The sequence below is a fragment of the Gadus chalcogrammus genome, chromosome 1 (genome assembly GCF_026213295.1).
Source record: "Gadus chalcogrammus isolate NIFS_2021 chromosome 1, NIFS_Gcha_1.0, whole genome shotgun sequence".
Taxonomy (NCBI): Eukaryota; Metazoa; Chordata; class Actinopteri; order Gadiformes; family Gadidae; genus Gadus; species Gadus chalcogrammus.
Window position 1 is genome coordinate 22017842 of NC_079412.1, and position 27122 is coordinate 22044963.

General features: G+C 47.1%; 3 protein-coding genes across 4 annotated transcripts in view; 2 read left to right on the forward strand and 1 right to left on the reverse strand.

Annotated features, from left to right (window-relative positions):
• Nucleotides 1-6241, reverse strand: LOC130386970 (uncharacterized). 2 transcript variants are annotated; one of them, XM_056595894.1, is made up of 10 exons: nt 5002-6241; nt 4533-4706; nt 4131-4288; nt 3052-3250; nt 2880-2976; nt 1642-1843; nt 1421-1491; nt 1052-1142; nt 766-923; nt 1-434 (listed from the first exon to the last, which is right to left on the reverse strand). In XM_056595894.1, exons 1-10 carry the CDS (start codon nt 5253-5255, stop codon nt 369-371), a joined length of 1470 nt encoding a protein of 489 aa, XP_056451869.1. In that variant the 5' UTR covers nt 5256-6241; the 3' UTR covers nt 1-368. The 2 variants fall into 2 exon arrangements, with proteins under 2 accessions (XP_056451869.1, XP_056451875.1); XM_056595900.1 differs by having other exon boundaries at nt 1672-1843; nt 5002-6239.
• Nucleotides 5856-13753, forward strand: mecp2 (methyl CpG binding protein 2). Its single transcript, XM_056592025.1, has 6 exons — nt 5856-5887; nt 7282-7405; nt 7927-8123; nt 9030-9226; nt 11880-12016; nt 12176-13753. The coding sequence occupies exons 1-6, from the start codon at nt 5856-5858 to the stop codon at nt 13751-13753; spliced, it is 2265 nt and encodes a 754-aa protein (XP_056448000.1).
• Nucleotides 13463-27122, forward strand: part of irak1 (interleukin-1 receptor-associated kinase 1) — a 15587-nt gene continuing 1927 nt past the window's right edge. The window contains exons 1-13 of the mRNA XM_056592153.1: nt 13463-19285; nt 20044-20211; nt 20377-20490; nt 20627-20718; nt 20822-20992; nt 22051-22118; nt 22658-22763; nt 23111-23232; nt 23992-24199; nt 25221-25286; nt 26083-26191; nt 26595-26680; nt 27027-27098. Of these exons, the coding sequence (XP_056448128.1) occupies nt 19186-19285; nt 20044-20211; nt 20377-20490; nt 20627-20718; nt 20822-20992; nt 22051-22118; nt 22658-22763; nt 23111-23232; nt 23992-24199; nt 25221-25286; nt 26083-26191; nt 26595-26680; nt 27027-27098 (1482 nt within the window). The 5' untranslated portion in view covers nt 13463-19185. The remainder of the gene's footprint in view (nt 19286-20043; nt 20212-20376; nt 20491-20626; nt 20719-20821; nt 20993-22050; nt 22119-22657; nt 22764-23110; nt 23233-23991; nt 24200-25220; nt 25287-26082; nt 26192-26594; nt 26681-27026; nt 27099-27122) is intronic.

A 27122-nucleotide genomic window follows, 5' to 3' on the forward strand; every position in this document is an offset into this window, starting at 1 on the left:
AAACTTTTATTCAATTAAAATTACTCTTAAGTCAAACTGTGCTTGTGTGTGTGTGTGTGTGTGTGTGTGTGTGTGTGTGTGTGTGTGTGTGTGTGTGTGTGTGTGTGTGTGTGTGTGTGTGTGTGTGTGTGTGTGTGTGTGTGTGTGTGTGTGTGTGTGTGTGTGTGTGTCTGTTTCTTTGTGTGTGTGTCTGTGCTATTGTGTCTGTGTGACGTGTGTGTCTGTGTTATTGTGTCTGTGTCATTGTGTGTGGGTCTGTGTTATTGTGTCTGTGTCTGTGTCTGTGTTATTGTGTCTGTGTGTGTGTTTTTTTGAATGTGAGGCTCTGTTATTGTGTGTGAATGTGTATCTGTGCATCTGTGTGTTTGTTATTGTTTGGGACTGTGTGTGGTGTTGTGCGTCTCTGAAAGTCGGCTTCTCAGACGGTACCGAGGCTGAGACATCATTCAGGGGTCATGGTGGCGTTGAGGAAGAGGAACAGTATGACCAGTACAACGGTGGATGGAACATGGAGGGGAGGAGAGAAAGAGAGAGAGAGAGAGAAAGAGTGAGACCATGTTAACATCTCAACACAATTTCAGACACAGTCTTGGTAGTCAAACATGAAACCCCAAATACACACATGCCTAGAAATCAGTATGTATATCGTAGTTTAAAGTATCCTTTCATTAATAATAATCAGTGAATCCTAGTTTAAAGTACACACGTACACACACACACACACACACACACACACACACACCATGTGACCAAACAAAGACACACCTGTCCCTCCTCAACCAGGATGCTGTACACTTCGGGGGCGGGACAAATAGTTAGAGGGGCGGGTCTAGTATATCGCTGGGAGCGTGTACGTCTAGGAGGAGGGGCATCCAGTAACAGCAAAGTATTCTGGGAGCTTTCTGTTGATGTGTCCAAAGGACCTGTAAAAACAAAACACACACACACACACACACACACACACACACACACCTGAGAGGTGAGACATGAAGGCCCCTCTCTGAGTGGTGAGACAGGTTATTGTGTCCAATTAAATCTGATGCCAAGTTACCTTTCTCTGAGCGGTGAGACGGAGAAAGGTAACGGTCGGAGTTGGTCGGAGGACGGAGTACGTGTTCCTGACGACGAGAGTCTCGTCGTCTCTAAGGGTAAGAAAGTTTTAACATGAGAATAGTGTGTTGATCTAGTTGTCCTGGTAACAACATGAGAATAGTGTTTTGATCTGGCCGTCATGGCAACCACATGAGAATAGTTTGTTGATCTAGTCTTCATGGTAACAACATGAGAACAGTGTGTTGATCTGGCCGCCATGGTAACAACATGAGAATAGTGTCTTGATCTGGTCGCCGTGGTAGCAACATGAGAATAGTGTCTTGATCTGGTCGCCGTGGTAACATGGGCGAGGTAGAGTATGTAAAACCTCCTTTCTCCTCCACATGTCTTCCTCCCCACTTCTGCTCCTCCTGCGCTCTGCTGACACACACAACTCTTCTGCAGACAGACAGAAAGACAGACAGACAGAAACAGACCACTGTGTGAGTGGAGTCAGACTGACACCTGTGTGAGTGCAGATTGACAGCTACCCGTGTGTGAGGGCAGTCAGACTGGTACCTGTGTGTGTGAGTGCAGTCAGACAGGTACCTGTGTGTGTGAGGGCAGTCAGACAGGTACCTGTGTGTGCGAGGGCCAGCTGCAGGCTGTGCTGGGTGTCTCTGAGCTGGGCCAGGACCAGCAGACTGTCCTGGGTCGGGTCTCTGTAGCGCAGGGCTGCCAGCACCAGGATCAGGACTCCCAGAGTCCCCATGATCCTCCGGAGGACCGCCACGTACTCGGTCACCAGCTCCTGTATGTAGCATTAGCATAGCATCACTACAGTACTGCTACAGTACTACTCCTGGGTCACCAGCCCCTGATTGTAGCATTAGCATAGCATCACTACAGTACTGCTACAGTACTACTCCTGGGTCACCAGCCCCTGTATGTAGCATTAGCATAGCATCACTACATAACTGCAACAGTACTACTCCTGGGTCACCAGCCCCTGTATGTAGCATTAGCATAGCATCACTACAGTACTGCTACAGTACTACTACCGGGTCACCAGTTCCTGTATGTAGCATTAGCATAGCATCACTACAGTACTGCTACAGTACTACTCCTGGGTCACCAGCCCCTGTATGTAGCATTAGCATAATTTCAGTACTGCTACAGGGTCAACAGTTCCTGTTGCGTTAGCATAGCATCCCCACTACACTACTACTACTACTAATGGGTCATCAGCTCCTGTAGTGTTAGCATAGCATCACTACTACACTACACTACTACTACTGGGTCACCAGCTCCTAGAGTAGAAACATAGTACTAGTACAACCAAAACACCATACTGGGTCATCAGCTCCTGCACTAGGGACATAGTATTACAACCATAGTGTGAGTGAGTAAGTGGGTGAGTAAGTGAGTGTAGGCTAGCTGTAGTACTAGATAGTAGAAGTACTAACCATGTGTGTGTGGGTAGTAGTACTAGGAGTTGGTACCATTAATAGTAGTACTAACCATGTGTGTGTGGGTAGTAGTACTAGGAGTTAGTACCAGTAATAGTAGTACTAACCATGTGTGGGTAGTAGTACTAGGAGTTGGTACCAGTAATAGTAGTACTAACCATGTGTGTGTGGGTAGTAGTACTAGGAGTTGGTACCAGTAATAGTAGTACTAACCATGTGTGTGTGGGTAGTAGTACTAGGAGTTGGTACTAGTAATAGTAGTACTAACCATGCGTCTGTGGGTAGTAGTATTAGGAGTTGGTACTAGTAATAGTAGTACTAACCATGTGTGTGTGGGTAGCAGTACTAGGAGTTGGTATCAGTAATAGTAGTACTAACCATGTGTGGGTAAGCAGGGTTGCTTGTGTCCATGACATACTGGTAGATGAGTCGCTCCAGGCACACATTAACACACACCAAGCCTAGTAACACCAACCTACACACATAAGCAGGGAGGAGGAGATGAGGAGAGGTAGGAGGAGGAGGTGGAGGAGGAGGAGCAGCAGGGTACCTAGAGCGGGCCGTGTGGGGGGTGCAGGTGAGGAGGAAGGCGGTGCAGAGGCCGGCCGCGTTGTAGAGGCCGGAGCTCAGGGTGTGGGCCTCCAGGAGCACGAAGCTCTGCAGGAAGGAGATCCGGTTGAAGAGCTCCGACAGGACCACCTGCTGCTCCCTGGAGGAGTCCGTCACCTGGGAGAACAGCTCCCTCACCCCTACGCACCGCATGATTCAGAAGACCCGTTAGTAAACCCATTTATTACGGCCATTGTAGAATATCAGAAGTATCGTTAATATGATTACTGCAATAGGGTGAGTACCCTGTGAGCACTCTCTGAGTCGGTGAGTGAGTGAATGAGTGAGAGGGTGAGTACCCTGTGAGGACTCTCTGAGTGAGTGAGTGAGTGAGAGGGTGAGTACCCTGGGAGGACTCTCTGAGTCGGGGAGTGAGTGAGTGAGTGAGAGGGTGAGTACCCTGTGAGGACTCTCTGAGTGAGTGAGTGAGAGGGTGAGTACCCTGTGAGCACTCTCTGAGTCGGTGAGTGAGTGAATGAGTGAGAGGGTGAGTACCCTGTGAGGACTCTCTGAGTGAGTGAGTGAGAGGGTGAGTACCCTGGGAGGACTCTCTGAGTCGGGGAGTGAGTGAGTGAGAGGGCGAGTACCCTGTGAGGACTCTCTGAGTCGGTGAGTGAGTGAGTGAGTGAGAGGGTGAGTACCCTGGGAGGACTCTCTGAGTCGGGGAGTGAGTGAGTGAGAGGGTGAATACCCTGTGAGGACTCTGAGTCGGTGAGTTGAGTGAGAGGGTGAGTACACTGAGGACTCTCTGAGTGAGTGAGTGAGAGGGTGAGTACCCTGGGAGGACTCTCTGAGTCGGGGAGTGAGTGAGTGAGAGGGCGAGTACCCTGTGAGGACTCTCTGAGTCGGTGAGTGAGTGAGTGAGAGGGTGAGTACACTGTGAGGACTCTCTGAGTGAGTGAGTGAGTGAGTGAGAGGGTGAGTACCCTGTCAGGACTCTCTGAGTCAGTGAGTGAGTGAGTGAGAGGGTGAATACCCTGTGAGGACTCTGAGTCGGTGAGTGAGTGAGAGGGTGAGTACCCTGTGAGGACTCTCTGATGGTGTGCTGCAGCTCCTGTCCGTTGAGGAGGATCTGGTCCTGGGCCAGCAGGGCGGAGCTCTGGGCCTCCAACAGGTCCTCAGTTAGCAGCCTTGTGGAGCTCAGCTGCTCGGCAACGCTGGCCGACGCCTCCGTCAGGCTACACACACACACACACACACACACACACACACACACACACACACACACACACACACACACACACACACACACACACACACACACACACACACACACACACACACACACACACACACACACACACACACACACACACGGTAGACCTACTGGTTCTACCTGTGCATAGTGGTAGACCTACTGGTAGACCTACTGGTTCTACCAGTGCATGGTGGTAGACCTACTGGTACACCTACTGGGCCTACCTGTGCATGCTGGTCTCGGCTCTGAGCTGCCAGGCCTCCGACTGCAGGAAGTGACAGATGGAAAGCGTATGTGTGAAGAACTCTGTGAAGGCGTTGAACGCCACGGCGTCCATGTCGGCGGTACACTCGCTGAGCTCTGCCCCCTCTGGGCATGCTGGGAACTCACGGCCGGACCTGCGAGACAAACGAGATAAAAGTATCATGTAGTCGACTTTAATACATTTACTCGCCAAGAAACAACTTGAGACCTTCAGTCATCATAGGTCCTCTGTGGAGTTAAACGTACACTTAATGTTATTATATTTCTTCATCTAAGTTGCAGACTGTTTCGACTACAGAGTCAGATCAAGGTCAGAGCATTAGGTGAAGCTTAGTAAAGATCTCCCATGAAGTTAAATATAAGTATGGCAACACATCTATAATATATACATTGACTGGTGTGTGCGTGCGTGCGGGTGCGTGCTTGTACCTGTGCAGGTGACAGTGGGTGAACTTCAGTGCCATCCTGTTCTGCCGCTCCTCCGTCAACTCGCGGCAGGATGCCTCGATGTCCACCAGTGCACGAGCCCAGCATTCTCCGTAGCGCGGTTGGTTCGCGAGTCTGCGGACGTGAAAGAGCTCCGCTTGACCCTTCTCCGCCAAGCTGTCGGTGCCGTATGAACCGTGAGAGCAGACGGAGGCAGCGTGCAGCAGCATCAGGTAGAGCACCACACGGGACCACATGTTGCGGCTCTGGCGTCATCAGGGGTCTGGACCTATGATCTTTCATCTGGAACACCTGGATAGGTCACGGTTTTGATTGGCTCTGTGTTCAAAGGGGCGGTGTCAGACTCTTTAATCGGCCTGGAATATAAATCTGCTGGATTTACCCGATCGGGTACTATTCAGAAATGTTCATTTTGATTTCATCTTAATATTATATTGATATTAAAATAAAATAATTCGCTTTAGGCTTTACTGCTATAGATGAAAGGTTCCCACTCGAAAATTTATAAACAAAGCGACTGTATTTCTTACTCGTTCCTCGCTCTTTACGACAGGCCCACATATGTTTGCCTGTAACCCCGTCCAACATTAAGAATCAATCTGGCTAACCTATTTTTCGTCAACTCATTCACTGTTTACAACTTCTAATCATCCAAACTTCAGACGCATCTTCCTTTCTATGGACATCTCGCGTTGATACGTCTCTCGATACTGAGGTTATAGAGATCTCGCGTTGTTTTCATCTAACGGCGATGGGTACTGAAGCAGAGGGGGCGTGGCCTCGGTGTACCGGAGATGTTTTGGTTTTTTTATATTAATATATTTATTTAAATAAAAATGGCCGCCGTTGAGCATGGAGAGGAGAGACTGTAAGTGGCATTTTACATCAAAATCCAAAATTATTACTTAATAAGACACCGCGCTCCTTAAAGGGGGTGAACATTTCTGTTTCGTATTTGTGAATTGAGTAAAGTGCGTTGATGTGTATCCCGGCGTGTCCCGCCGTGCGGTGCTACTGAGGCAGACTGGGAATACGTCACCAAGTTACTGCGAAGTCCTGCTTGTGCTTTTATCAAACTGTGGGTCAGTTCGCCCTCACAACCTGGTCCCCGTGTCTGTTGATGTGGGGGGTTGTTGGTCCAGACTCCGTCGGAAGTGGGACTCCGTGTAACATGACCCAGCGCGGAGTTAAGCTCCTGTCAACACAGAGCAAATGCTCTGTTGTTGTTCCCCTCCCCTCTTTTACCCGCATCCTGCACCCTTAACCCCAGCCACCAGGCTAGTTAGCCACTAACGAGGCTAGCAGGTTAGTTGGACACATTGTCCCCTAACCCCAGTTAACAGGCTAGTTAGCCATATAGCCCCCTTACCCCAGATAATAGTTTAGTTAGCCACATAGCCCCCTAAGCACAGCTAACATGCTAGTGAGCCACATAACCCCATCTTACAAGGCAGTTAGCCATATAGCCTCCTAGCCCCAGCTAACAGGCTAATTGCCACAGTCCCAAAACTCAAGCTAAATGGCTAATTTGCCACAAAGACCCTATCCTCAGCTAATATGCTTGTTAGTGATGTAAATTATTTTAGTCTATGCTTCTTCTGATATGTTCCAAGCTATCCCCAGACATGAATGGTTTCTTCTCCACATTGTGGACAGCACCATATAAGGTTTTATGAGTTTGTAGATAAGTGAATCACTACGAACATGGCCTCTTTGCCATTTCCGCCAAACCCAAGACAGACCGAAGGTTTACCTGGGTAAATTAAAACATGTAGGCGTGGCCTTTTAACCATTCCGCCCACTTCTAACTGAATTCTTACCCGTGTCCAGGAGATGCCACCGCCAGAACACAGAACTCGTTTACCTTGTGTCTCTGTTGAAATAAACCATGTGTTGAACATTTGCCACTCTCTGAGTCATACCTTGCCCGAAATGACGTTACCACAAAGGATCAAATTAGTTTTTCATCATGAGCCACATAGGCCCCTTAGCTAACAGGCTAGTTCGTCCCATATCCCCCTAACCCCCAGCTAACAAGCTAGGTGGCTAAATAGCCCCTAACCCCAGTGAACAGGCTAGTTGGCCTCATAGCCCCTAAAGCCGAGCTAACAGGCTAGAAAGCCTCATTACCCCAGCTAAAAGGCTCTTTAAGTAAGTACTGACTGACTATAGGCGGTTGGTGCTTACTATAGGTTGGTACAAATTGTAGGTTGTTGGTTGTACATAATACCTACTGTGATACTTCTAATACCTTTGTTTCAGTGCCGGCTGCGCTGCTGAGGAAGAACCTGACAACCGGAGCCACAAAGAGCGTCGCCATGACGACCTGCCAACAGGAAGCTCAGAAGGCGACGATTCTCAGAAGGGGGCGGAGCCAAAGGTCCAAGTGAGACCCAGTGAAGGGAGAGACGCAGCTAGATCTCAGACTAGACTGTGTGTGTGTGTGTTGTGTAGACTGAGTGTGTGTGACGTGTAGACGGAGTGTGTGTGGTGTAGACTGAATGTGTTAACTTGGGTAAACTGAATGTTTGTTGCGTAGATCGAGTGTGTGTTGGGTAGAATGAGTGTGTGTTGTGTAGACTGAGTGTGTGTGTTGTGTAGACTGAGTGTGCGTGGTGTAGACTGAGTGCGTTTTCTGTAGACTGAGTGTGTGTTGTATAGAATGAGTGTGGGTTGGGTAGGCTGAGTGTGCGTGGTGTGTAGACAGACTGACTGTGTGTGTTGTGTAGAATGAGTGTGTGTTGTGTAGAATGAGTGTGTGTGTTGTGTAGAATGAGTGTGTGTTGTGTAGAATGAGTGTGGGTTGGGTAGGCTGAGTGTGTGTTTAGTCTGCCTCATGACAGGCTGGGTGTGTGTTTTGTAGGTTGTGTAGTGGGCGGTGTGTAGACTTACTGGTTTGTGGTGCAGGTGTCTGAGCCGGAGGCGGGGCCGTCTGAGTCCCAGTCCGGGGCGAGCCGGTCCGCAGACCCCCGGCCGCGGCGCTCCGTGATGCGGGACAGGGGGCCGCTGTACGAGGACCCCTCGCTGCCGGCCGGCTGGACCCGCAAACTCAAGCAGAGGAAGTCCGGCCGCTCGGCCGGGAAGTACGACGTCTACCTCATCAAGTAAGCCACGCCCACGCCCTTAAAAGAGGCGGTCTGTGACAACCCTCGGCCATTTCATCATCGCTGATCCTCACGATCGTACCCTGATTGTACCCAGTGGTTCCAGAAAAATAATTGTTGTTTTTTCGCTTTGTTTATTATCAAAGCAAACGCAAAAAACATTAAAAGAAAATACTACCAGCGCCCTTGAACAACTAAATCGGTTATCCAAATATCAATCCCTTAACCTCTTCATCCCGACATGGCCCGGTATCGGGTCTGGCCTCTCCGCCCCAATTTCAAAGACGTCATTAGGCATCCAAACACATGAGAACGTCAAACAACACTAGAAATATTTGATTCCCAAGCTTTGGTACATTTTAAAGCCATGTTTGATTTATGACAGACAATTCCAACCGTATAACTTGAATACTTAATTCTTAGTTTGTTTGTGTATGGAGTGGATGTTTTTGATGAATGCTGATGTGATTTTAATGTGTTGTGATGTTTGTGGTGAATAGTGATGTGATATTAGTGTGTTGTGATGTTTGTGGTGAATATTGATGTGATATTAGTGTGTGTTGTGATGTTTGTGGTGAATATTGATGTGATATTAGTGCGTGTTGTGATGTTTGTGGTGAATATTGATGTGATATTAGTGTGTGTTGTGATGTTTGTGGTGAATAGTGATGTGATATTAGTGTGTGTTGGGATGTTTGTGGTGAATATTGATGTGATATTAGTGTGTGTTGTGATGTTTGTGGTGAATATTGATGTGATATTAGTGTGTGTTGTGATGTTTGTGGTGAATATTGATGTGATATTAGTGTGTGTTGTGATGTTTGTGGTGAATATTGATGTGATATTAGTGTGTGTTGTGATGTTTGTGGTGAATATTGATGTGATATTAGTGTGTGTTGTGTGTAGTTCGGAGGGCAAGGCGTTCCGCTCCAAGGTGGAGCTGATGGCGTACTTCCAGAGAGTGGGGGACGTCACTAGCGACCCCAACGACTTCGATTTCACCGTCACAGGGAGGGGCAGCCCATCCCGTCGTGAGAAACGCCCCCCGGCCAAGACGCCCCGGGCCGCCAAACCCTCCCCCCGTCGCCGTGGACGACCCAAAGGTAATGTTACCATGACAACATGTGTGTGTGTGTGTGTGTGTATATTTATATATATTAGTGCTGTCAAGCGATTCAAATATTTAATTTCGATTAATGTCATAGTTAACTCGCGATTAATCACTTCTAAATATCCCTTGATTTTGTGCTGCCAGCCTTTCAGTGAGATCAGAGAGTGTTGAGAAGGACAGTTATAAAATATATTTGGTAAGATGGATATAAGGAGAGAGACCCGCAGTGAATTCAACCCGGTCCACTTGACATCGGGTGCATGACAGTGGTAGGCCGACCGTAAAACTTCAATAGCCCAGGCTTTTATTCGTTTCAATCACTGAACTTTCGAACAAAGCTCTTGCTCAGCAAAGATGGGATATTATTTAATCCAGTATGAATATTCCTACCGTACGTAGGCCCATACACATTACCAGGCTATTGAATAACGTATACACACACACGCACACACACACACACACACACACACACACACACACACACACACACACACACACACACGGTGGCGGAGTGGTAATCGGGAGAGTTCGGAGAATTTCTGGTGGGCTGTTAACAATATTGCGTTTATAAAAGTTCCTTGCAGCGCCGTCCGGCGCTACGTTTGCCCAGCCAAAAGAGCGTTAATCGCGCGATAAAAAAATGAACGCCGTTAAAATTGGTTTGCGTTAACGCCGTTAATAACGCGTTAAACTGACAGCACTAATATATATATATTTATATATATATATATATCAGTGTAGACTTCTCCAGTGAGGAGAGGGAGGAAGATCCTCCTTACCATTGATGAGAATAAAAAATGTAGCAGTCCAGTCTACTGTAATGAATTAATGCTCATTAAATATGACTACTTTAATGCCTTTGTATATGTAATGTTTGTTTCCCTGGGTAAAAGGATATTAGCACCCCCTATCGCCTATTGACAATTATTCAAGGGAGGACGTTCCTCCCTCAGCCTCCAGGGACTCCCATTCATTTCCCCGAAAGTTTTGGCGGCCGGTAAATAACATGGGGTTCAATGGGAGAGAGGAGGAAAGTCCTCCTCTGAGTGGGTATGACTAGCTGAGGGATCAGGATCCCGCCTACGTCTATTCACGAATAGGCTTGAGCCCTTGCGGTGCCATGAACCAATAAGCAGGAGCCCTGGCTGTGGTCGTTACAGTGCGGCTCTGTTCGCTTATAGTATTGGCGTTTTCGTTGCCCGCGGCCTGGCGGCGGAGCCAGTGTAGCTGAAGATAAACATAGCCAAATTACATCCAATAGCTTCAGTCATTGAGGCCAAAAATAGGCCCAATGATTTACTTTCTTTTTTTTTATAAATAACTTTTACAAATAAAGAGTAGGCCTGATTTGACCAATTGGCTTTGCATCCTTTCCTTCTGCCCTTGTAGTCCCAAGACATGCTGCCCACCAGCTTTCAAAGTACAATGCTGCCACTGGTGGATTTGTATCAATTCACATAATTCTCCCTCCCTGCTATTTTGTAGTTCATCAAAACATCCTGAAACAACTTGAGTCTCACAGTTATGCCACCATACGCCACTAACAGTGCAAGCAGGCCAATGGCAATCAAGCGCACAGTCCTTCCTCCTTCAGTTTAAAAAAAAACAGCCGCCACTGACTGATATATATATTAGGGCTGGGCAATAATATCGATTCATCAATGCACTGCAATTTATTTGTTCTCGATTTAAATTTTTTTTTTAAATCGAGTATTCCCTTTTTGCTAGTTAAAGCACAATGAAATGGTTAATTCATTTTGAAATGGTTGATTCTAAATAATATTTAGGTATTTTTGTCATCTGCACGTATTATTGAATCAATATCGAAGCAATTGGATCAATATCAAATCGAATCGAATCAAGACCTAAAGAATAGAATTTAATTGAATTGTGAATTTATGACACAGCTCTTCTCAATGCTGTGGAACGCTCCGTTCACTTGCATGGGTCTTCCCCGACTTCCAGCTGGGATTTTTAATTTTTTTATTTGACCAAGAAAAGTGGATTTGTTGCCTCGGATTTACTTCTTTGGTAGCACTCCGCAAGTAGTCCGGTAACTAATCAACCCCAAACTACACTATAGCACTCTGTAAGATGTGTACACTATAGCACGCTTTAAGAAGTGTACAATATATTACTCTATAAGAAGTGTACAACATTGCACTCTATAAGAAGTGTTCACTGTAATACTCTATAAGAAAGGTACACTATTATGCTCTATGAGAAGTGTACACTATAGTACTCTATAAGAAGTGTGCACTATAGCACTCTATAAGAAGTGTATACTACAGCATTCTATAATAATTGTACACTATAATACTCAATAAGAAGTGTGCGCTAGTAGAGGGCTGCATTGGGATTGGGTTCCGCCAACGCAAATCTTACGGGAGTGGGCGGATTGAACTTTGCTGCGGGCGGCTAAAAAAAAAAAACTGCGGGATCGGGATGTAGCCTAAAAAAGCTGGCGGGAATGCAACACAAATTTGCGTTTGCAGGCGGGAATTGTCAGAAATTCGGGAGCGGGATGAAGAAAACAGTCCCGCGCAGGACTCTACACTATAGCACTCAATAATAATTGTACACCATAATACTCGATAACAAGTGTACACTATAGCACTCAATAAGTGTACTCTCTGTGTCTTCAGGGAGCGGGAAGGCACGGCGCTCAACAGAGGGCGTGGCCATGAAGAGAGTTGTGGAGAAAACTCCAGGGACGCTCCTCGTCAAGAGGCCTTCTGACAAGACCGAGTCAATGGCCAGCACCAGTACTTCAGCCTTAATGGTACCACCTGCCTGTCTGTTCGTCTGTCTGCCTGTCTGTCTGTCAACCTTTCGTACACCTAGGGAAAAGCCCAACAGATAAATGACAGCCACAGCATCGAAGCACATGATGCTGTGGCTGCTGATTGGCTGACATGGCGTGATGTTCTACTCCTTATAGGTGGTCACCAAGTCGCGTCCGGGAAGGAAGAGGAAGTCAGACCAGGAAGTGGCGCCTCCCCAGACGGCCCCGAAGAAGCGAGGCAGAAAGCCAGCCTCGGCCAGTGCGTCAACATCAGCGTTACCCGCGGCAACCACTGGACCCGGGGCCTCTTCAGCAGGAAACTTTGCAGCGGCCATATTGGCTGCAGAGGCCAAGCGAAGGGCTGCCAAAGAGAGCGCGGCCAGAGCCGTCGTCCAGGAGACGGCTCTGCCAATCAAGAAGCGCAAAACCAGAGAGACCATGGAGGACTTTGAGAAGGTGGCAGCGCCTGTTGCTACGACGACACTTAGCGGCTTGGGCCATGGTGCTGCCCCAAGCACCTCAAAGCCACTTCCTGTCGGCCGGTCAGAGCCACTTCCTGTCGGCCGGTCAGAGCAGCTTCCTGTGGGTCGGTCAGAGCCGCTTCCTGTCGGTCGGTCAGAGCCGCTTCCTGTCGGTCGGTCAGAGCAGCTTCCTATCGGCCGGTCACAGCCGCTTCCTGTCGGTCGGTCAGAGCCGCTTCCTGTCGGTCGGTCAGAGCAGCTTCCTATCGGCCGGTCACAGCCACTTCCTGTTGGCCGGTCACAGCCGCTTCCTGTCGGCCGATCAGAGCAGCTTCCTGTCGGCCGGTCAGAGCAGCTTCCTGTCGGCCGGTCAGAGCAGCTTCCTGTCGGCCGGTCACAGCCACTTCCTGTCGGCCGGTCAGAGCAGCTTCCTGTCGGCCGGTCAGAGCCACTTACTGTCAGCCGGTCAGAGCCGCTTCCTGTCGGCCGGTTGGACCAGCTTCCTGTGAGGGATGTCGTTCATCCCCAGGAGCGCCAGACCCCTACAGGCCAGAAGCAGAATGCAGCCGAGAGTCAAAAGAGGAAGGATCGCACTCCGCTCAAACACCCCTCCCACCACCGCCCTGCTCCACCGAAACACAAACCTCAGCCGCCCCAACCACCTCCACCCTCACCACAGTCTGAGACCCCACCCACAACACAGGTCACACCTCTGCCCCACCCTGTTCCCCAGACCCAGCCCACTAGACCTCCGCTGCACATACAGAGCTCACCCACAAGCCCCTCCCCTCCCCGATCTCAACCAAAAACAATCCACTCCAGACACCAACCTCAGTCCAGACAGCCCCCACCTCTCCCACAGACTCATCAGACCCGCCCCCAGCTTAACCCACAACAAACACAGCCCCGCCCCCAACTCCTGCCCCGCCCCCAGCTACAGCCCCGTCCCCAGGTCATCCCTCAACAAACACAGCTCCGCCCCCAGCTACAGCCCCGCCCCCAGCTACAGCCACACCCCCAGCCACGCCCACAGCGCCCAGGTGACCAGCAGGCACCGAGCCAGCAGGTGTGTCCGACTGCCAGCCTGACCGCCCCCCGGCCCCGCCCCCTCAGCCTGGCCTCAGGCTGGGAGGGGCGGCGGGAGGGTGTCGGGGTGGAGGGGAGAGCAGAGGCTCCGCCCACGTTGGACACCAGGGAGACGTCAAGCCCGCCTCCAGCAGGAAGCAGCGAGCCCGTGGACTCTCGGACTGCTGTCAGTGAACGGGTCAGCTGAATGGCTAAGGATCCCTGATTGACGTGTTAACGAGACCGCTGATTGGCCAGGCTGAGCAGGCTGGGATTGGTTGTGCTTTGTCTCCGTCTGTACCTGGAGGTCCTGTAGAACTATAGAACTGGATCACCATGGAGACGAGAGGACCACGGAGATGAGATCACCACGGGGACGAGATCACCATGGAGATGATATCACCACAGAGATAAGATGACCACGGAGGGAGGCAAGGGTGACGATGTGGACTGTGTACATAACGACAAGGCAGCTGTTTGGAAGGGGTACTAGTTAGAAACCATGCATACTGACACCTAGCTTCCACAATATAACCCCCTTTTGTACCTTTTTTAAGCTTGTTTAGATTCTGGTCTCTATACTCAGCTTCAGCAGAAAGATGAGTGTGTGTGTGTGTGTGTGTGTGTGTGTTTATTTGAGTTTGGAATAGGGTTAGGCAGGGTTGGGGGTATAGGGTATGCAATGGACCATACGTCATGTTTGTCAACATTAATAGAGAATCACACGTCTTCAACTGATATAGTGTCTGGTTAATGTCATCGGACAATATCGTGTTTGGCTATTGTAGCTGTCAAGCTGTAACTAAAGATAGTTTAGGACACGCTGAAGACATCTGTACCTTGTTCTGCTGACAGGATCTGGGAAAGGTTTGATAGAGCTTGGGGAACCAACGCTAACACCTGGGGCTCCTGAGACTCTGCTCGGTGACAAAGATTATCTTTTGGTTGAGGACGTCGGCAATAAAAGAAAATGCTGTTACGCTTACAGACGGTGACATTTGTAGAGCTTGTTCTTTTAATTTTAGTTGTTCTCATGAATTTGGTCACTCTCTTGTGGTAGCTTGTTGTAGCTAAAGTAACTGCAATTTTCAAGAAATTCCTAGATGCTGCATTTCCACTGGCTTGGATATATCGACTGCACCTGACCTTGACTTTAATGCACTGTACATGCACTCTATTATACAGTAGTGTACTCTACTGTACTGTACTCTAGTGTACTGTACCTGTTCTCTAGGATACAGTAGTATACTGTACTCTAGTGTACTCTACCACACTGTACTGTACTCTAGTGTACTGTACTCTAGTGTACTCTACCACACTGTACTTTAGTGTACTAGACTTTAGTATACTGTACTCTACAACACTGTATTGTACTCTAGTGTACTGTACCACACTGTACTGTACTCTAGTGTTCTGTACCTTTACTGTACTATAGTGCACTGTAGTGTTTTGGACCATGAACAAAGTTTCCATCATGTAAAACTGAAGCTCCTCTAAAGCATAGTACTACCGCAAAGTGCAGAGTGTGTCCAACTGATGGTGGAAAAGCAGCATCTCTGGGTCTGGGTTGACACAAGAAAATTGTAATGCTGGCCGATGCAACAGCATATTGCATTAAATCTACAAAGGTAACATTTTGGTTAACTTTATGCAAATGGTGTATTGATTGCAACAGGATAAGCGATTTAATGAACAAACAACTCTCAGTGAGTAGATGCCGATTTAGGGCTAAACAAAGTGAGTTTTTAGAACCAACGTTGGGCACGCCATGAGTAGGCTCGGGCGCGGGGGTTTGTGGGCCGACCAGATTCCGCTTCATGTTACTGAAAAAAGACAATCAAGTTTCCTAATTTTCACCACATTGTTGCAGGCCTGCTTGAGTCTGTTGCGGTTCTCAGCTGCATCTGTCAGGCTGCAGCTCAGTGTAGCCACTCACGTTATTTTACCTGTATCCTCTGGAGTCTCACCAGTGGGACCTGGTCTGTCTGGGTAGGATCCTACGGCCCATTAGCCTTGTTAGACCAACCCGATATTGAAGTTTGCGCTTCGCAATGACTTTCAGTCTGGCCTTGACTGGGTAGAAATGGATTTGGACAAATGAGCACAGCCTTAAGTTTTTCAAGAAACGACAGCCAATCGTAAGACAACCAAGAAGAGACGCTCATACTCTCTCTGCTCTTGGAAGCAAAACCAAATCCTCTCTGAAAGCCTTCCATGCTAATTTCTGTTCATCTTTTAGCGTTGCTATTCAGTCTATTTTGGGGGAAAGAAAAGTAGATTGCACCATCGACTTCTTCTTCCTCCTTTGGTTGCTTGCTGCCATATTTTATTCCGGTAGGCTGCGGCGCTTCTTGATTGGTCATGACCTGCCTCCCCTGAGCGCTGATTGGTCCTTTTCCCTTGAGTATTTCTGGGATGCCGGAGGCCAGACCGATGTGCAGGAGCCAACAGAAGGTAGTCTCACAGGGATGATGGCTGATATACTCAAGCTCAGTCTGACATGCTTCAGTTCACATCTTGTGTTTTATTGGCCAGCTAGTACATGATGGCTCACGCAAACGTTGTTGAAGTCCTATTAAAAACGTCCTCATTAAAGAACATGTTGACGGACTGGATATGGAAATGTCATTCCATACGGCCGTGGTTCCTGCAGCATCCCAGATTCAGATCTTCAGAGGATTCTGGTCTTATTGGGAAAATCTCTGTCTGTATAGGACTCTGTTCTAACTCTGTCTATATAGGAATGATCTTACTCAGTCTCTATAGGACTGGGTTCTGAGACAGTTCTAGCAGGGTTCTGAGACAATTGTAGCTGTGTTCCTAGTCAGGATCAAGGAGGCTCTGTTTCTTGCTACAGCCTCCAGACTGACCAGTTTATCCCAGGTAGTGTATCGTCCTATCCATTTAACCCATATAGCAATAGTTTTTTTTTTTACTTTCATGAATGTCATTATAAATAGAGGTGTGTTTGCATGGTTTGTACTTTCCTTTATTTTCTGGATTAATTCTACTTGTTTTTTCTGCCCAACATCATGACATCATGACAAGCCCGTCAGGGTCTCGGGACTTGAAGAACTGTCCTGTTTGCTCTTCTGGTTGGACTTTCACCTCAGAAGCCTGCATCTTAACGTCTGCAATGGCTCAGTGGACTGGTTGTTGTTAGCAGCATACTCATTCCCCGGGTAACCCTAGATGTTTGAATCCTGTTGAAGCACTTTAGTAGATATTTCAACGCTTGTTATCCAGGTCTGGTTATAGTTAAGCTTTCGTCCATCTCATCATCATTTATGTGAGTCTGCACTTTATAAAATGTTTGCAAAATTGTCATCGACTGTATTTAATCTGAGTATTGGCCATATTTTTCATCTGTGAAGTTGACAGTAGCTTAACCACAAATTACTTTTGGACATGGTTTGGTGTTTGGCCTGTAACGGACAGCCTAGTAAAGCACATGATGCGACTCCTGTTTTATTGGCTATATGGAAAACCTCTAAACAATCCTCACCTGTTGTTCAACTGATTACAGTATCATTATTATATGAGTGTCGTTATTAATTACAGTGTCATTATCATATATGAGTGTCGTTAATGATTATAGTGTCATTATCATATATGAGTGTCGTTATTGATATAGTGTCATTATTCACCATGAATACTTGTATCGATAATACTGCAGGCCAATGTTTTCATGTAGTCTAAAGCAAAACCGTGTTATATCATGGAGCATCCATATTATAGTTGAATGGCTCAGAGCCAGACTACTCGTTTTTAATACATGTGAATTCAGTTACTCATTCATTCAAAATTATGTATTCCTAGGCTTTATCCTACCCAAATTACTATATAGCACTGCTATATCTTTATTTGTTTTATTATTCAGTGCAGCATGATAACGACATGATAAGTAGAACTTATGTCAGCGACCTAACTAGCCAGCCTGCAACACTCACCACAATCCTATTGGTCTTCGCTTTCCAGCTGGCCCTCACAAACACTCCAGTATGAGGCCTGACTTGTACTGGTTATCATCCATATGGACACTGGTCCTCATCTTTACCAAAGGGACGTCATGGCGACTCTGTTCAACGATCGAGTTCAGCGGTAGCAGTAATCGACGGCTTAACTTTCGCGCCGGCGGTAAACGTTTCCACGGTAACAGCGAGCTCCACCAATCAAAGACGTGTTAAACATATGGAATGTGGGTAGTTTAGTCATTCTAAATGACATCGTGGATAAAACATGTTTTTCTTAAAACTCAAACTTGTACGGTAAGTATATTTTGGATGGTTACGACATAATGTATTTGAATCAAAACCTCTATGCAGAATATGAATGGGATCCAGCACTCCCAGAACCCCACTGTTGCGCTCTATTGACCAATCAGGTGTGAGCGGATGAAGGCAGGTAAACAGTCCGTGTGGAGAGCAATAACCCCAGAACCCATCGGTCATCGTCGGACGTCTGAACACACGAACATTCAGAGGTTTTCTAGGCGTCCTCCTGACCAAATTTCGGCTGATCTCTTTAAAGATAAATAAAAGGTTCCGGGGTAGTTGCTCTCCACACGGACTGTTTACCTGCATGCACCAACCCGCTCACACCTGATTGGTCAATACTACCCAGACTACAAACGGAAACCAGAACCGTTCCGTTAACAAAGTCTTGTCCCGTTTCCAACAGATTATGCATGCACAGGCAGATATTCTGCATATGTGTTTCCATAGCTTAAGATAGAAATTAGTAATAAGCGACTAGTCGGTCTTTATTTTTTGATTGTTTCTTTACTTCATACGTGGGGCTTTTATTGTGAAAACCCAGACCGGAAGAGGACGTATTTTCATCCGTGGGTAGAAAGAAGAAGTACTGAGAAAGTTAAGAAGTTATCCTCTTTATTACTCATATATGTAATATATAACAAATGTCAACATATATATAGTATTATAAAATATATATATCGTTTATATATGATGCTAAATAAAGCATCTTGAATCTAACACTTTAAATCTTATGTCAGTTCAGACTAATTCAATGGTCTGAAAGGTTTAACTCTTATTTCAGTTCAGACCATTCCAACAGTCTGAACAGTTTAACTCTTAACTCAGTTCAGCGAACCAACAGTCTGAATAGTTTAACTCTTATCTCAGACTAATACAACAGTCTGAAAAATGTCTCTTATCTCAGACTAATCCAACAGTCTGAACAGTTTAACTCTTATCTCAGACTAATCCAACAGTCCTAACAAAGTCAGATCAATAAGTCGTCTCTTTGTGGTGATTATCTTATTACACAAGTGATTTATCATAGGAAACTCCTAGGATAGAAGATAAAATACATTTCAGAAAGTTTCTACAACCTTAAATACTCAGATTAATCTTTGTAAAAATGTTTAGTAGTGAGTATTAGTAGCTACTAAAAATGTTTAGTAGTGAGTATTAGTAGCTACTAAAAATGTCTAGCAGTGAGTATTTATACTAGCTCACATGTCTAGCAGTGAGTATTTCTGCTAGTTCACATGTCTAGCAGTGAGTATTTATATTAGCTCACATGTCTAGAAGTGAGTATTCGTACTAGTTCACATGTCTAGCAGTGAGCATTTATACTAGCTCACATGTCTGGCAGTGAGTATTTGTACTAGCTCACATGTCTACCAGTGAGTATTTGTACGAGCTGCCCCCTGCGGTCTGGTTTGAGTTCTGCCGGCTGATGGATGGACTCTCTGAGACGCAATGGGTCCGCTTCGGTAAGATCCAGATATTCATTTATAATTATATATTTATATGTTTTTTGTAGTTCTCGTTATGTGATGTTTTTGTAGTTCTCTACTTGTGAGAATATTGTAGTACTCGTTATGTGATGTTTTTCTAGTTCTCGATATGTGATGTTTTTGCAGTTCTCTACTAGTGATGTTTTTTTAGTACTCGTTATGTGATGTTTTTCTAGTTCTTGTTGTGTGATGTTTTTGTAGTTCTCTGCTAGTGATGTTTTTGTAGTTCTCTATTAATGATGTTTTTGTAGTACTCGTTATGTGATGTTCTTCTAGTTCTTGTTAAGTGATGTTTTTGTAGTTCTCTGCTAGTGATGTTTATGTAGTTCTCTACTAGTGATGTTTTGCTATTTCTCGTTATGTGAAGTTCATGTATTTCTTTAATACTGATGTTTTAGTAGTTCTCTACTAATGATGTTTTTGTAGTACTCGTTATGTGATGTTTTTCTAGTTCTCGATATGTGATGTTTATGTTGTTCTCTACTAGTGATGTTTTGCTAGTTCTCGTTATGTGAAGCTTATGTAGTTCTCTACAAGTGATGTTTTTGTAGTTCTCTACTAATGATGTTTTTGTAGTACTCGCTATGTGGTGTTTTTCTAGTTCTTGATATGTGATGTTTATGTAGTTCTCTACTAGTGATGTTTTGCTATTTCTCGTTATGTGAAGTTTATGTAGTTCTCTACTAGTGACGTTTTTTTTAGATCTCGTCATGTGGTTTTCTTTTTCTTACAAGCCTCAGAGATTCTAAGTGATCAGACCGACGTGCGATTGGCTGAGCGGAGGGAGAGGCGGACCGACTATGTGATAAACCAATGGGCAAACAGAAATGGCCAGGTGGGGGAGCTCATTGGCTTATTGGAGAGACAGCAGCTTCTTAGAGCCAGAGACGTCATTCTGACCTGTGAGTTCATCATATATCTATTTGTGTGTGTATATGTATATATATGTATATATATGTATATATATATATATATATATATATATATATGTTTGTATGTTTGTATACACATGCATAGAAAAGCTCAACTAAAGATCACATTGGATTTTACATCCTGTTTTCTTTCAGGGAGAGCAGAATCTGTCTCCAGGCTCCACCCACATTCCAGTCATTCTCAGTCATACTCCGCCCCCAAACCTCTCTTGGTTACCTGCTCACCACCCACCAAGGCCCTAATCAGAGGTACACACACACACACACACACACACGCACACACACACACACACACACACACACACACACACACACACACACACACACACACACACACACACACACACTAGGTTGAGTACTTTAAGGAGGGTTCGGTGCTCAGCAGGTGAGGTGATGGGAGGAGCCAGAATGCTGCCTAAACCAGGACCACCCCCAAGCAGCCTGCAGTCTCGAACACAGCCCCCCAAACTGATGAAGGTGATGATGAGGATGATGTTGATGATGATGATGATGATGGTGAGGATGATAGCGGTGATGATGATGATAGCGGTGATGATGATGATGATGATGGTGTCTTTAGGTTCCAGCTGGGTCTGTCGGTGGAGCGGGGGGGATGTGCTGGTCACATGACGAGCTGGAGACAGGAACCGATGGTTTCTCCCCCTCGAGGCTGGTGGGGGAGGGGTGCTTCGGGAGTGTTTACCAGGCCAGCATGGGGGGCAACGAGTACGCTGTGAAGGTCCTCAGACAGGTACTATACTACTATACTATAGTAATACTCTAGTATTACACTGCTTTAGTGTTATCAGGCCAGCATGGGGGGCAACGAGTACGCTGTGAAGGTCCTCAGACAGGTACTATACTACTATACTATAGTAATACTCTAGTATTACACTGCTTTAGTGTTACCAGGCCAGCATGGGGGGCACCGAGTATGGTGTGAAGGTCCTGCAGGTAATAATAATGTAGTACTATACTAATACACTGTAGTAACGTACTAATACTGTAGTACTATACAGCACTATACCAGTATATAGTGCTATACTACTACAGTAGTACTATACAGTACTATACCACTTTATAGTACTAAACTACTACTGTAGTACGATACCTATACTATGTACTATACTACATGCTACAGTGCACTGTAAAGCGCCTCAGACAGGTATTATACTGTAAGTATAATAAGTATATAATATAATATGTGTGTATGAATGTATGTATACATGTGTATATATGCATATATACGTGTGTGTGTGTGTGTGTGTGTGTGTGTGTGTGTGTGTGTGTGTGTGTGTGTGTGTGTGTGTGTGTGTGTGTGTGTGTGTGTGTGTATGCATGCATGCATGCATGCATGCATGCATGCATGCATGCATGCATACACACACACACACACACACACACACACACACACACACGTATGTATGTATGTATGTATGTATGTATGTATGTATGTATGTATGTATGTATGTATGTATGTATGTATGTATGTATGTATGTATGTATGTATGTATGTATGTATGTATGTATGTATGTATGTATGTATGTATGTATGTATGTATGTATGTATGTATGTATAATGTGTGTATATATATATAATGTGTGTATATATATATATATATGGGTATATGTGTGTACTGTGTATGTCTATATATGTGTGTATGTATATATGTATGTATATATATATATATATATATACATATATATATATATGGCATGTATATACATATATATGTATATATATGTGTGTGTGTATGATATACTCCCATAGTATATGTCTATCCTATATATTTGTTCATGTGTTTCCAGGGCTCTAGTTTGCTGGACTGGTCTCTGTTGAAGGAGACTTTTAAAACAGAGGTGGAGAAACTTTCTAAGTAAGTCTGTCTGCCTGCTCTCTGTGTGTGTGTGTGTGTGTGTGTGTGTGTGTGTGTGTGTGTGTGTGTGTGTGTGTGTGTGTGTGTGTGTGTGTGTGTGTGTGTGTGTGTGTGTGTGTGTGTGTGTGTGTGTGTGTGTGTGTGTGTGCTGATATCCTGTGTGTGTGTGTGTGTGTGTGTGTGTGTGAGTGTTTGTGTTTGCTAATATCCTGTGTGTGTGTTTGTGTGTGTGCTGATATCCTGTGTGTGTGTGTGTGTGTGTGTGTGTGTGTGTGTGTGTGTGTGTGTGTGTGTGTGTGTGTGTGTGTGTGTGTGTGTGTGTGTGTGTGTGTGTGTGTGTGTGTGTGTGTGTGCTGATATCCTGTGTGTGTGTGTGTGTGTGTGCGCTGATATCCTGTGTGTGTGTGTGTGTGTGTGTGCTGATATCCTGTGTGTGTGTGTGTGTGTGTGTGTGTGTGTGTGTGTGTGTGTGTGTGTGTGTGTGTGTGTGTGTGTGTGTGTGTGTGTGTGTGTGTGTGTGTGTGTGTGTGTGTGTGCAGGTACAGACACCCCAACCTGATGGAGCTGGTGGCGTTCAGTATGGCGGACGACAGCTTCTGTCTGCTCTCCAGGTTCATGAGCAATGGCTCTCTGCAGAGCCAGCTGGTACGGACTGTGTGTGTGTGTGTGTGTGTGTGTGTGTGTGTGTGTGTGTGTGTGTGTGTGTGTGTGTGTGTGTGTGTGTGTGTGTGTGTGTGTGTGTGTGTGTGTGTGTGTGTGTGTGTGTGTGTGTGTGTGTGTGTGTGTGTGTTGTACGTGTGTGTGTTGTACCCTTCCGTTGAGGCGACCCAGCAGCTAGGGCTGTGATTGGTCCGCTCACTGAATCCCGACGCAGAACCACAGAGGTTCAGGACTGCGTCGAGGCGTCTGCGTGGTCCTTGCGTTGCGTGAACGTTGGACCATGATCAGCCCTTAAGTGTGTATAATGTGTGTGTGTGTGTTTCTGTGTGTAGGTGGGGGGTGCTCTGTCCTGGGAGCAGAGGGTGGGTGTAGCAGCAGGAACGTCCAGGGCTCTGCAGTACCTCCACATCCCCCCCCCGCCTCTCCTCCCCCTCATCCACGGAGACGTCAGGAGGTCTGTCTGTCTGTCTGTCTGTCTGTCTGTCTGTCTGTCTGTCTGTCTGTCTGTCTGTCTGTCTGTCTGTCTGTCTTTCCACCTGTCTGTCAGAAGTCTGTCTCCCTACCTGGCTGGCTCTACCTGTCTCTCTCTCTCCCTTTTCTGTTTCTACCTGTGTGCCTGCCGGTCTCTCTGTCTCCACCTGTCTCTCTACCTGTCTGTCTCTCCCTGTATGCCTACCTGTTTGTCTGCAGGTCTGCCTGTCTCTACCTGTCTGTCTCTCCCTGAGGACCTACCTGTCTGTCTGTCTCTACCTGTTTATCTCCCTGTCTGTCTGCCTGTTTGTCTGCAGGTCTCCCTGTCTCTACCTGTCGGTCTCTCCCTCTTGACCTACCTGTCTGTCTGTCTGTCTGTCTGTCTCTACCTGTCTGTCTCTCCTTGTATGCCTACCTGTTTGCCTGCCAGTCTCCCTGTCTCTACCTGTCTGTCTCCCTGTTTGTCTGCAGGTCTGTCGGTCTCTCCCTCTTGACCTACCTGTCTGTCTGTCTGTCTCTACCTGTTTATCTCCCTGTCTGTCTGTCTCTACCTGTCTATCTCTCCCTGTTGACCTACCCGTCTGTCTGTCTCTACCTGTCTGTCTCTCCCTGTTGACCTACCTGTCTGTCTGTCTCTCCCTGTCTGTCTCTACCTGTCTGTCTGTCTCTCCCTGTCTGTCTCTCCCTGTTGACCTGTCTGTCTGTCTCTCCCTGTTGACCTACCTGTCTGTCTGTCTCCCAGCACCAACATCCTGTTGGACCGTCACCTGGCCCCTATGCTGGGGGACTTCGGGCTGGGGGTCTTCAGCCCGCGGAGTGTGGGCGCGGGGGTCCGGACCAGCAGCGTGGGGAGGACCTCGGTCCTCCGGGTGGCCCAGGCGTACCTGCCCCAGGACCACCTCCAGGACGGCCGGCGGACCCCCGGCCTGGACGTCTACAGCTTCGGAGTGGTGAGGGACTGCACCTTTATACACCACCCTACCCTACACCCTGCTACACCTTTATACACCACCTTACCCTACACCTTTATACACCACCTTACCCTACACCCTGCTACACCTTTATACACCACCTTACCCTACACCCTGCTACACCTTTATACACCACCTTACCCTACACCTTTATACACCACCTTACCCTACACCCTGCTACACCTTTATACACCACCTTACCTTACACCCTGCTACACCTTTATACACCACCTTACCCTACACCTTTATACACCACCTTACCCTACACCCTGCTACACCTTTATACACCACCTTACCCTACACCCTGCTACACCTTTATACACCACCCTACACCCTGCTACACCTTTATACACCACTTTACATCTTGCCCTACACCCTGCTACACCTTTATACACCACCTTACCCTACACCCTGCTACACCTTTATACACCACCTTACCCTACACCCTGCTACACCTTTATACACCACTTTACATCTTGCCCTACACCCTGCTACACCTTTATACACCACCTTACCCTATACCCTGATACACCTTTATGCACCACCTTACCCTACACCCTGATACACCTTTATACACCACCTTACCCTACAACCTGCTACACCTTTGTACACCACCTTACCTTACACCCTATATATACCTTCTATGCATCCTGCTGTACCTTATATACTTCCTGCTACACCTTCTACACATTCTGCTACACCTTCTACACTCTGCCTCCCCTTACCCTACGCCCTGCCACACTTTATACACGCCACCTTAACCTACACCCTCCTACACCTTACCATATATCCTGCTACGCTGATGATGCCCGCTGTTTATACCTTACACCCTACAATACCTCATACATTCCGGTTAGGTAAGACAACACCTGTCTGCCTGTCTGTCTGTCTAACTGTCTGTCTAACTGTCTACCTGTCTGTCTGCCTGTCTGTCTAACTGTCCGTCTGCCTGTCTACCTGTCTGCCTGACTGTCTGCCTGTCTGTCTAACTGTCCGTCAGGTATTGCTGGAGTTGCTGACTGGCCGTAGAGCTGTGGAGACAGAGGGGTCTCGAACTCTCTACCTGGTGAGAGAAACGCACGCACGCACGCACGCACGCAGGTACCAGGCGTAGCAGGACCAGTTGGAGTAGTACCAGGTGGTGCAGTACCAGGTGGTGCAGTACCATGTGGTGCAGTACCAGGTGGTGCAGTACCAAGTGATGCAGTACCAGGTGGTGCAGTACCAGGTGATGCAGTACCAGGTGTAGCAGTACCAGGCATAGCAGTACCAGTTGGAGCAGTACCAGGTTGTGCAGTACCAGGTGTAGCAGTACCAGGTGGTGCAGTACCAGGTGGTGCAGTACCAGGTGGTGCAGTACCAGGTGATGCAGTACCAGGTGGTGCAGTACCAGGTGATGCAGTACCAGGTGTAGCAGTACCAGGCATAGCAGTACCAGTTGGAGTATTACCAGGTTGTGCAGTACCAGGTGTAGCAGTACCAGGTGGTGCAGTACCAGGTGGTGCAGTACCAGGTGGTGCAGTACCAGGTGGCGCAGTACCAGGTGGGGCAGTACCAGGTGTAGCAGTACCAGGTGTAGCAGTACCAGGGGTAGCAGTACCAGGTGGTGCAGTACCAGGTGTAGCAGTACCAGGTGGTGCAGTACCAGGTGGTGCTGTACCAGGTGGTGCAGTACCAGGTGGTGCAGTACCGGGTTTTTTAGGTTCTTTAGCAGTAGCAGATGCACTGGACAGCAGTGCTCATGCGTTGAGTGTCGCTGGTTCGGGAGCTGTAGGCCTCACTGGTCTCAGTGGCCCCCTGCTGTTCACACATTCAGCCACACAGTGTTATTTCTGAGTAGCACATGTCTGCTCCGACCACAGAAGGACCTGCTGGATGAGCTGCTGGAGAGTCCCGGTCTGTCACAGAGCGGCCCCTCCCAACTCTCCCACCTGGACCCCCGGCTCCGCCCCCAACAGCCCTCCAACCCAGGTTGCCCCGCACCTTAACAACCATAGATAGAGGAATACCTGTTAATGACTCTAGCTTAATACCTGTTAATACCTCTAGGTGTAATACCTGTTAATACCTCTAGGTGTAATACCTGTTATTAACTCTAGGTGTAATACCTATTATTAACTCTAGGTGTAATACCTGTTAATACCTCTAGGTGTAATACCTGTTATTACCTCTAGGTGTAATACCTGTTAATACCTCTAGGTGTAATATCTGTTATTAACTCTAGGTGTAATACCTATTATTAACTCTAGATGTAATACCTGTTAATACCTCTAGGTGTAATACCTGTTATTAACTCTAGGTGTAATACCTGTTAATACCTCTAGGTGGAATACCTGTTATTAACTCTATGTGTAATACCTGTTAACAACTCTAGGGGGCGTCACAGGCTCTATGGATGTTTCTGCACTGGCCTGTAGATGTCTACATAAAAACAGGAAGAAAAGACCAGCCATTACGGAGGTAGGTGTGTGTGTGTGTGTGTGTGTGTGTGTGTGTGTGTGTGTGTGTGTGTGTGTGTGTGTGTGTGTGTGTGTGTGTGTGTGTGTGTGTGTGTGTGTGTGTGTGTGTGTGTGTGTGTGTGTGTCGGGAGAGGAGAGGAGAGGAGGGGGGGGCGGTCATGTATGAGGGGAATGTCACAATCTCTGCTCCTCTCTCCTCCTCCTCTCCTCTCCTCTCTCCTCCTCTCCCCTCTCTCCTCTCCTCCTCTCCCCTCTCTCCTCTCCTCTCTCCTCTCTCCTCCTCTCCTCTCTCCTCTCCTCTCCTCTCCTCTCTCCTCCTCTCCTCTCCTCTCTCCTCCTCCCCTCAGGTGTCTGATGAACTCCAGGACCTCCTCACCCTTCTGAGGAGCAGCACTAGCCCTCCCTCCTCCCTCCGCCCTCCCTCCTCCCTCCTCCCCCTTCCT

Excerpts from the sequence above, each read along its gene's own strand:
- LOC130386970 (XM_056595894.1), bottom strand. The coding sequence starts at position 5,255 with ATGTGGTCCCGTGTGGTGCTCTACCTGATGCTGCTGCACGCTGCCTCC. Across the intron at positions 1,844-2,879 it reads ACCCTGCTTACCCACACATG|GAGCTGGTGACCGAGTACGT; the intron begins GTTAGTACTACT and ends TGCTACATACAG. Across the intron at positions 1,492-1,641 it reads GACTGCCCTCACACACACAG|AAGAGTTGTGTGTGTCAGCA; the intron begins GTACCTGTCTGA and ends GTCTGTCTGCAG.
- mecp2 (XM_056592025.1), top strand. The coding sequence starts at position 5,856 with ATGGCCGCCGTTGAGCATGGAGAGGAGAGACT. Across the intron at positions 7,406-7,926 it reads GGGCGGAGCCAAAGGTCCAA|GTGTCTGAGCCGGAGGCGGG; the intron begins GTGAGACCCAGT and ends TTTGTGGTGCAG. Across the intron at positions 9,227-11,879 it reads TCGCCGTGGACGACCCAAAG|GGAGCGGGAAGGCACGGCGC; the intron begins GTAATGTTACCA and ends CTGTGTCTTCAG.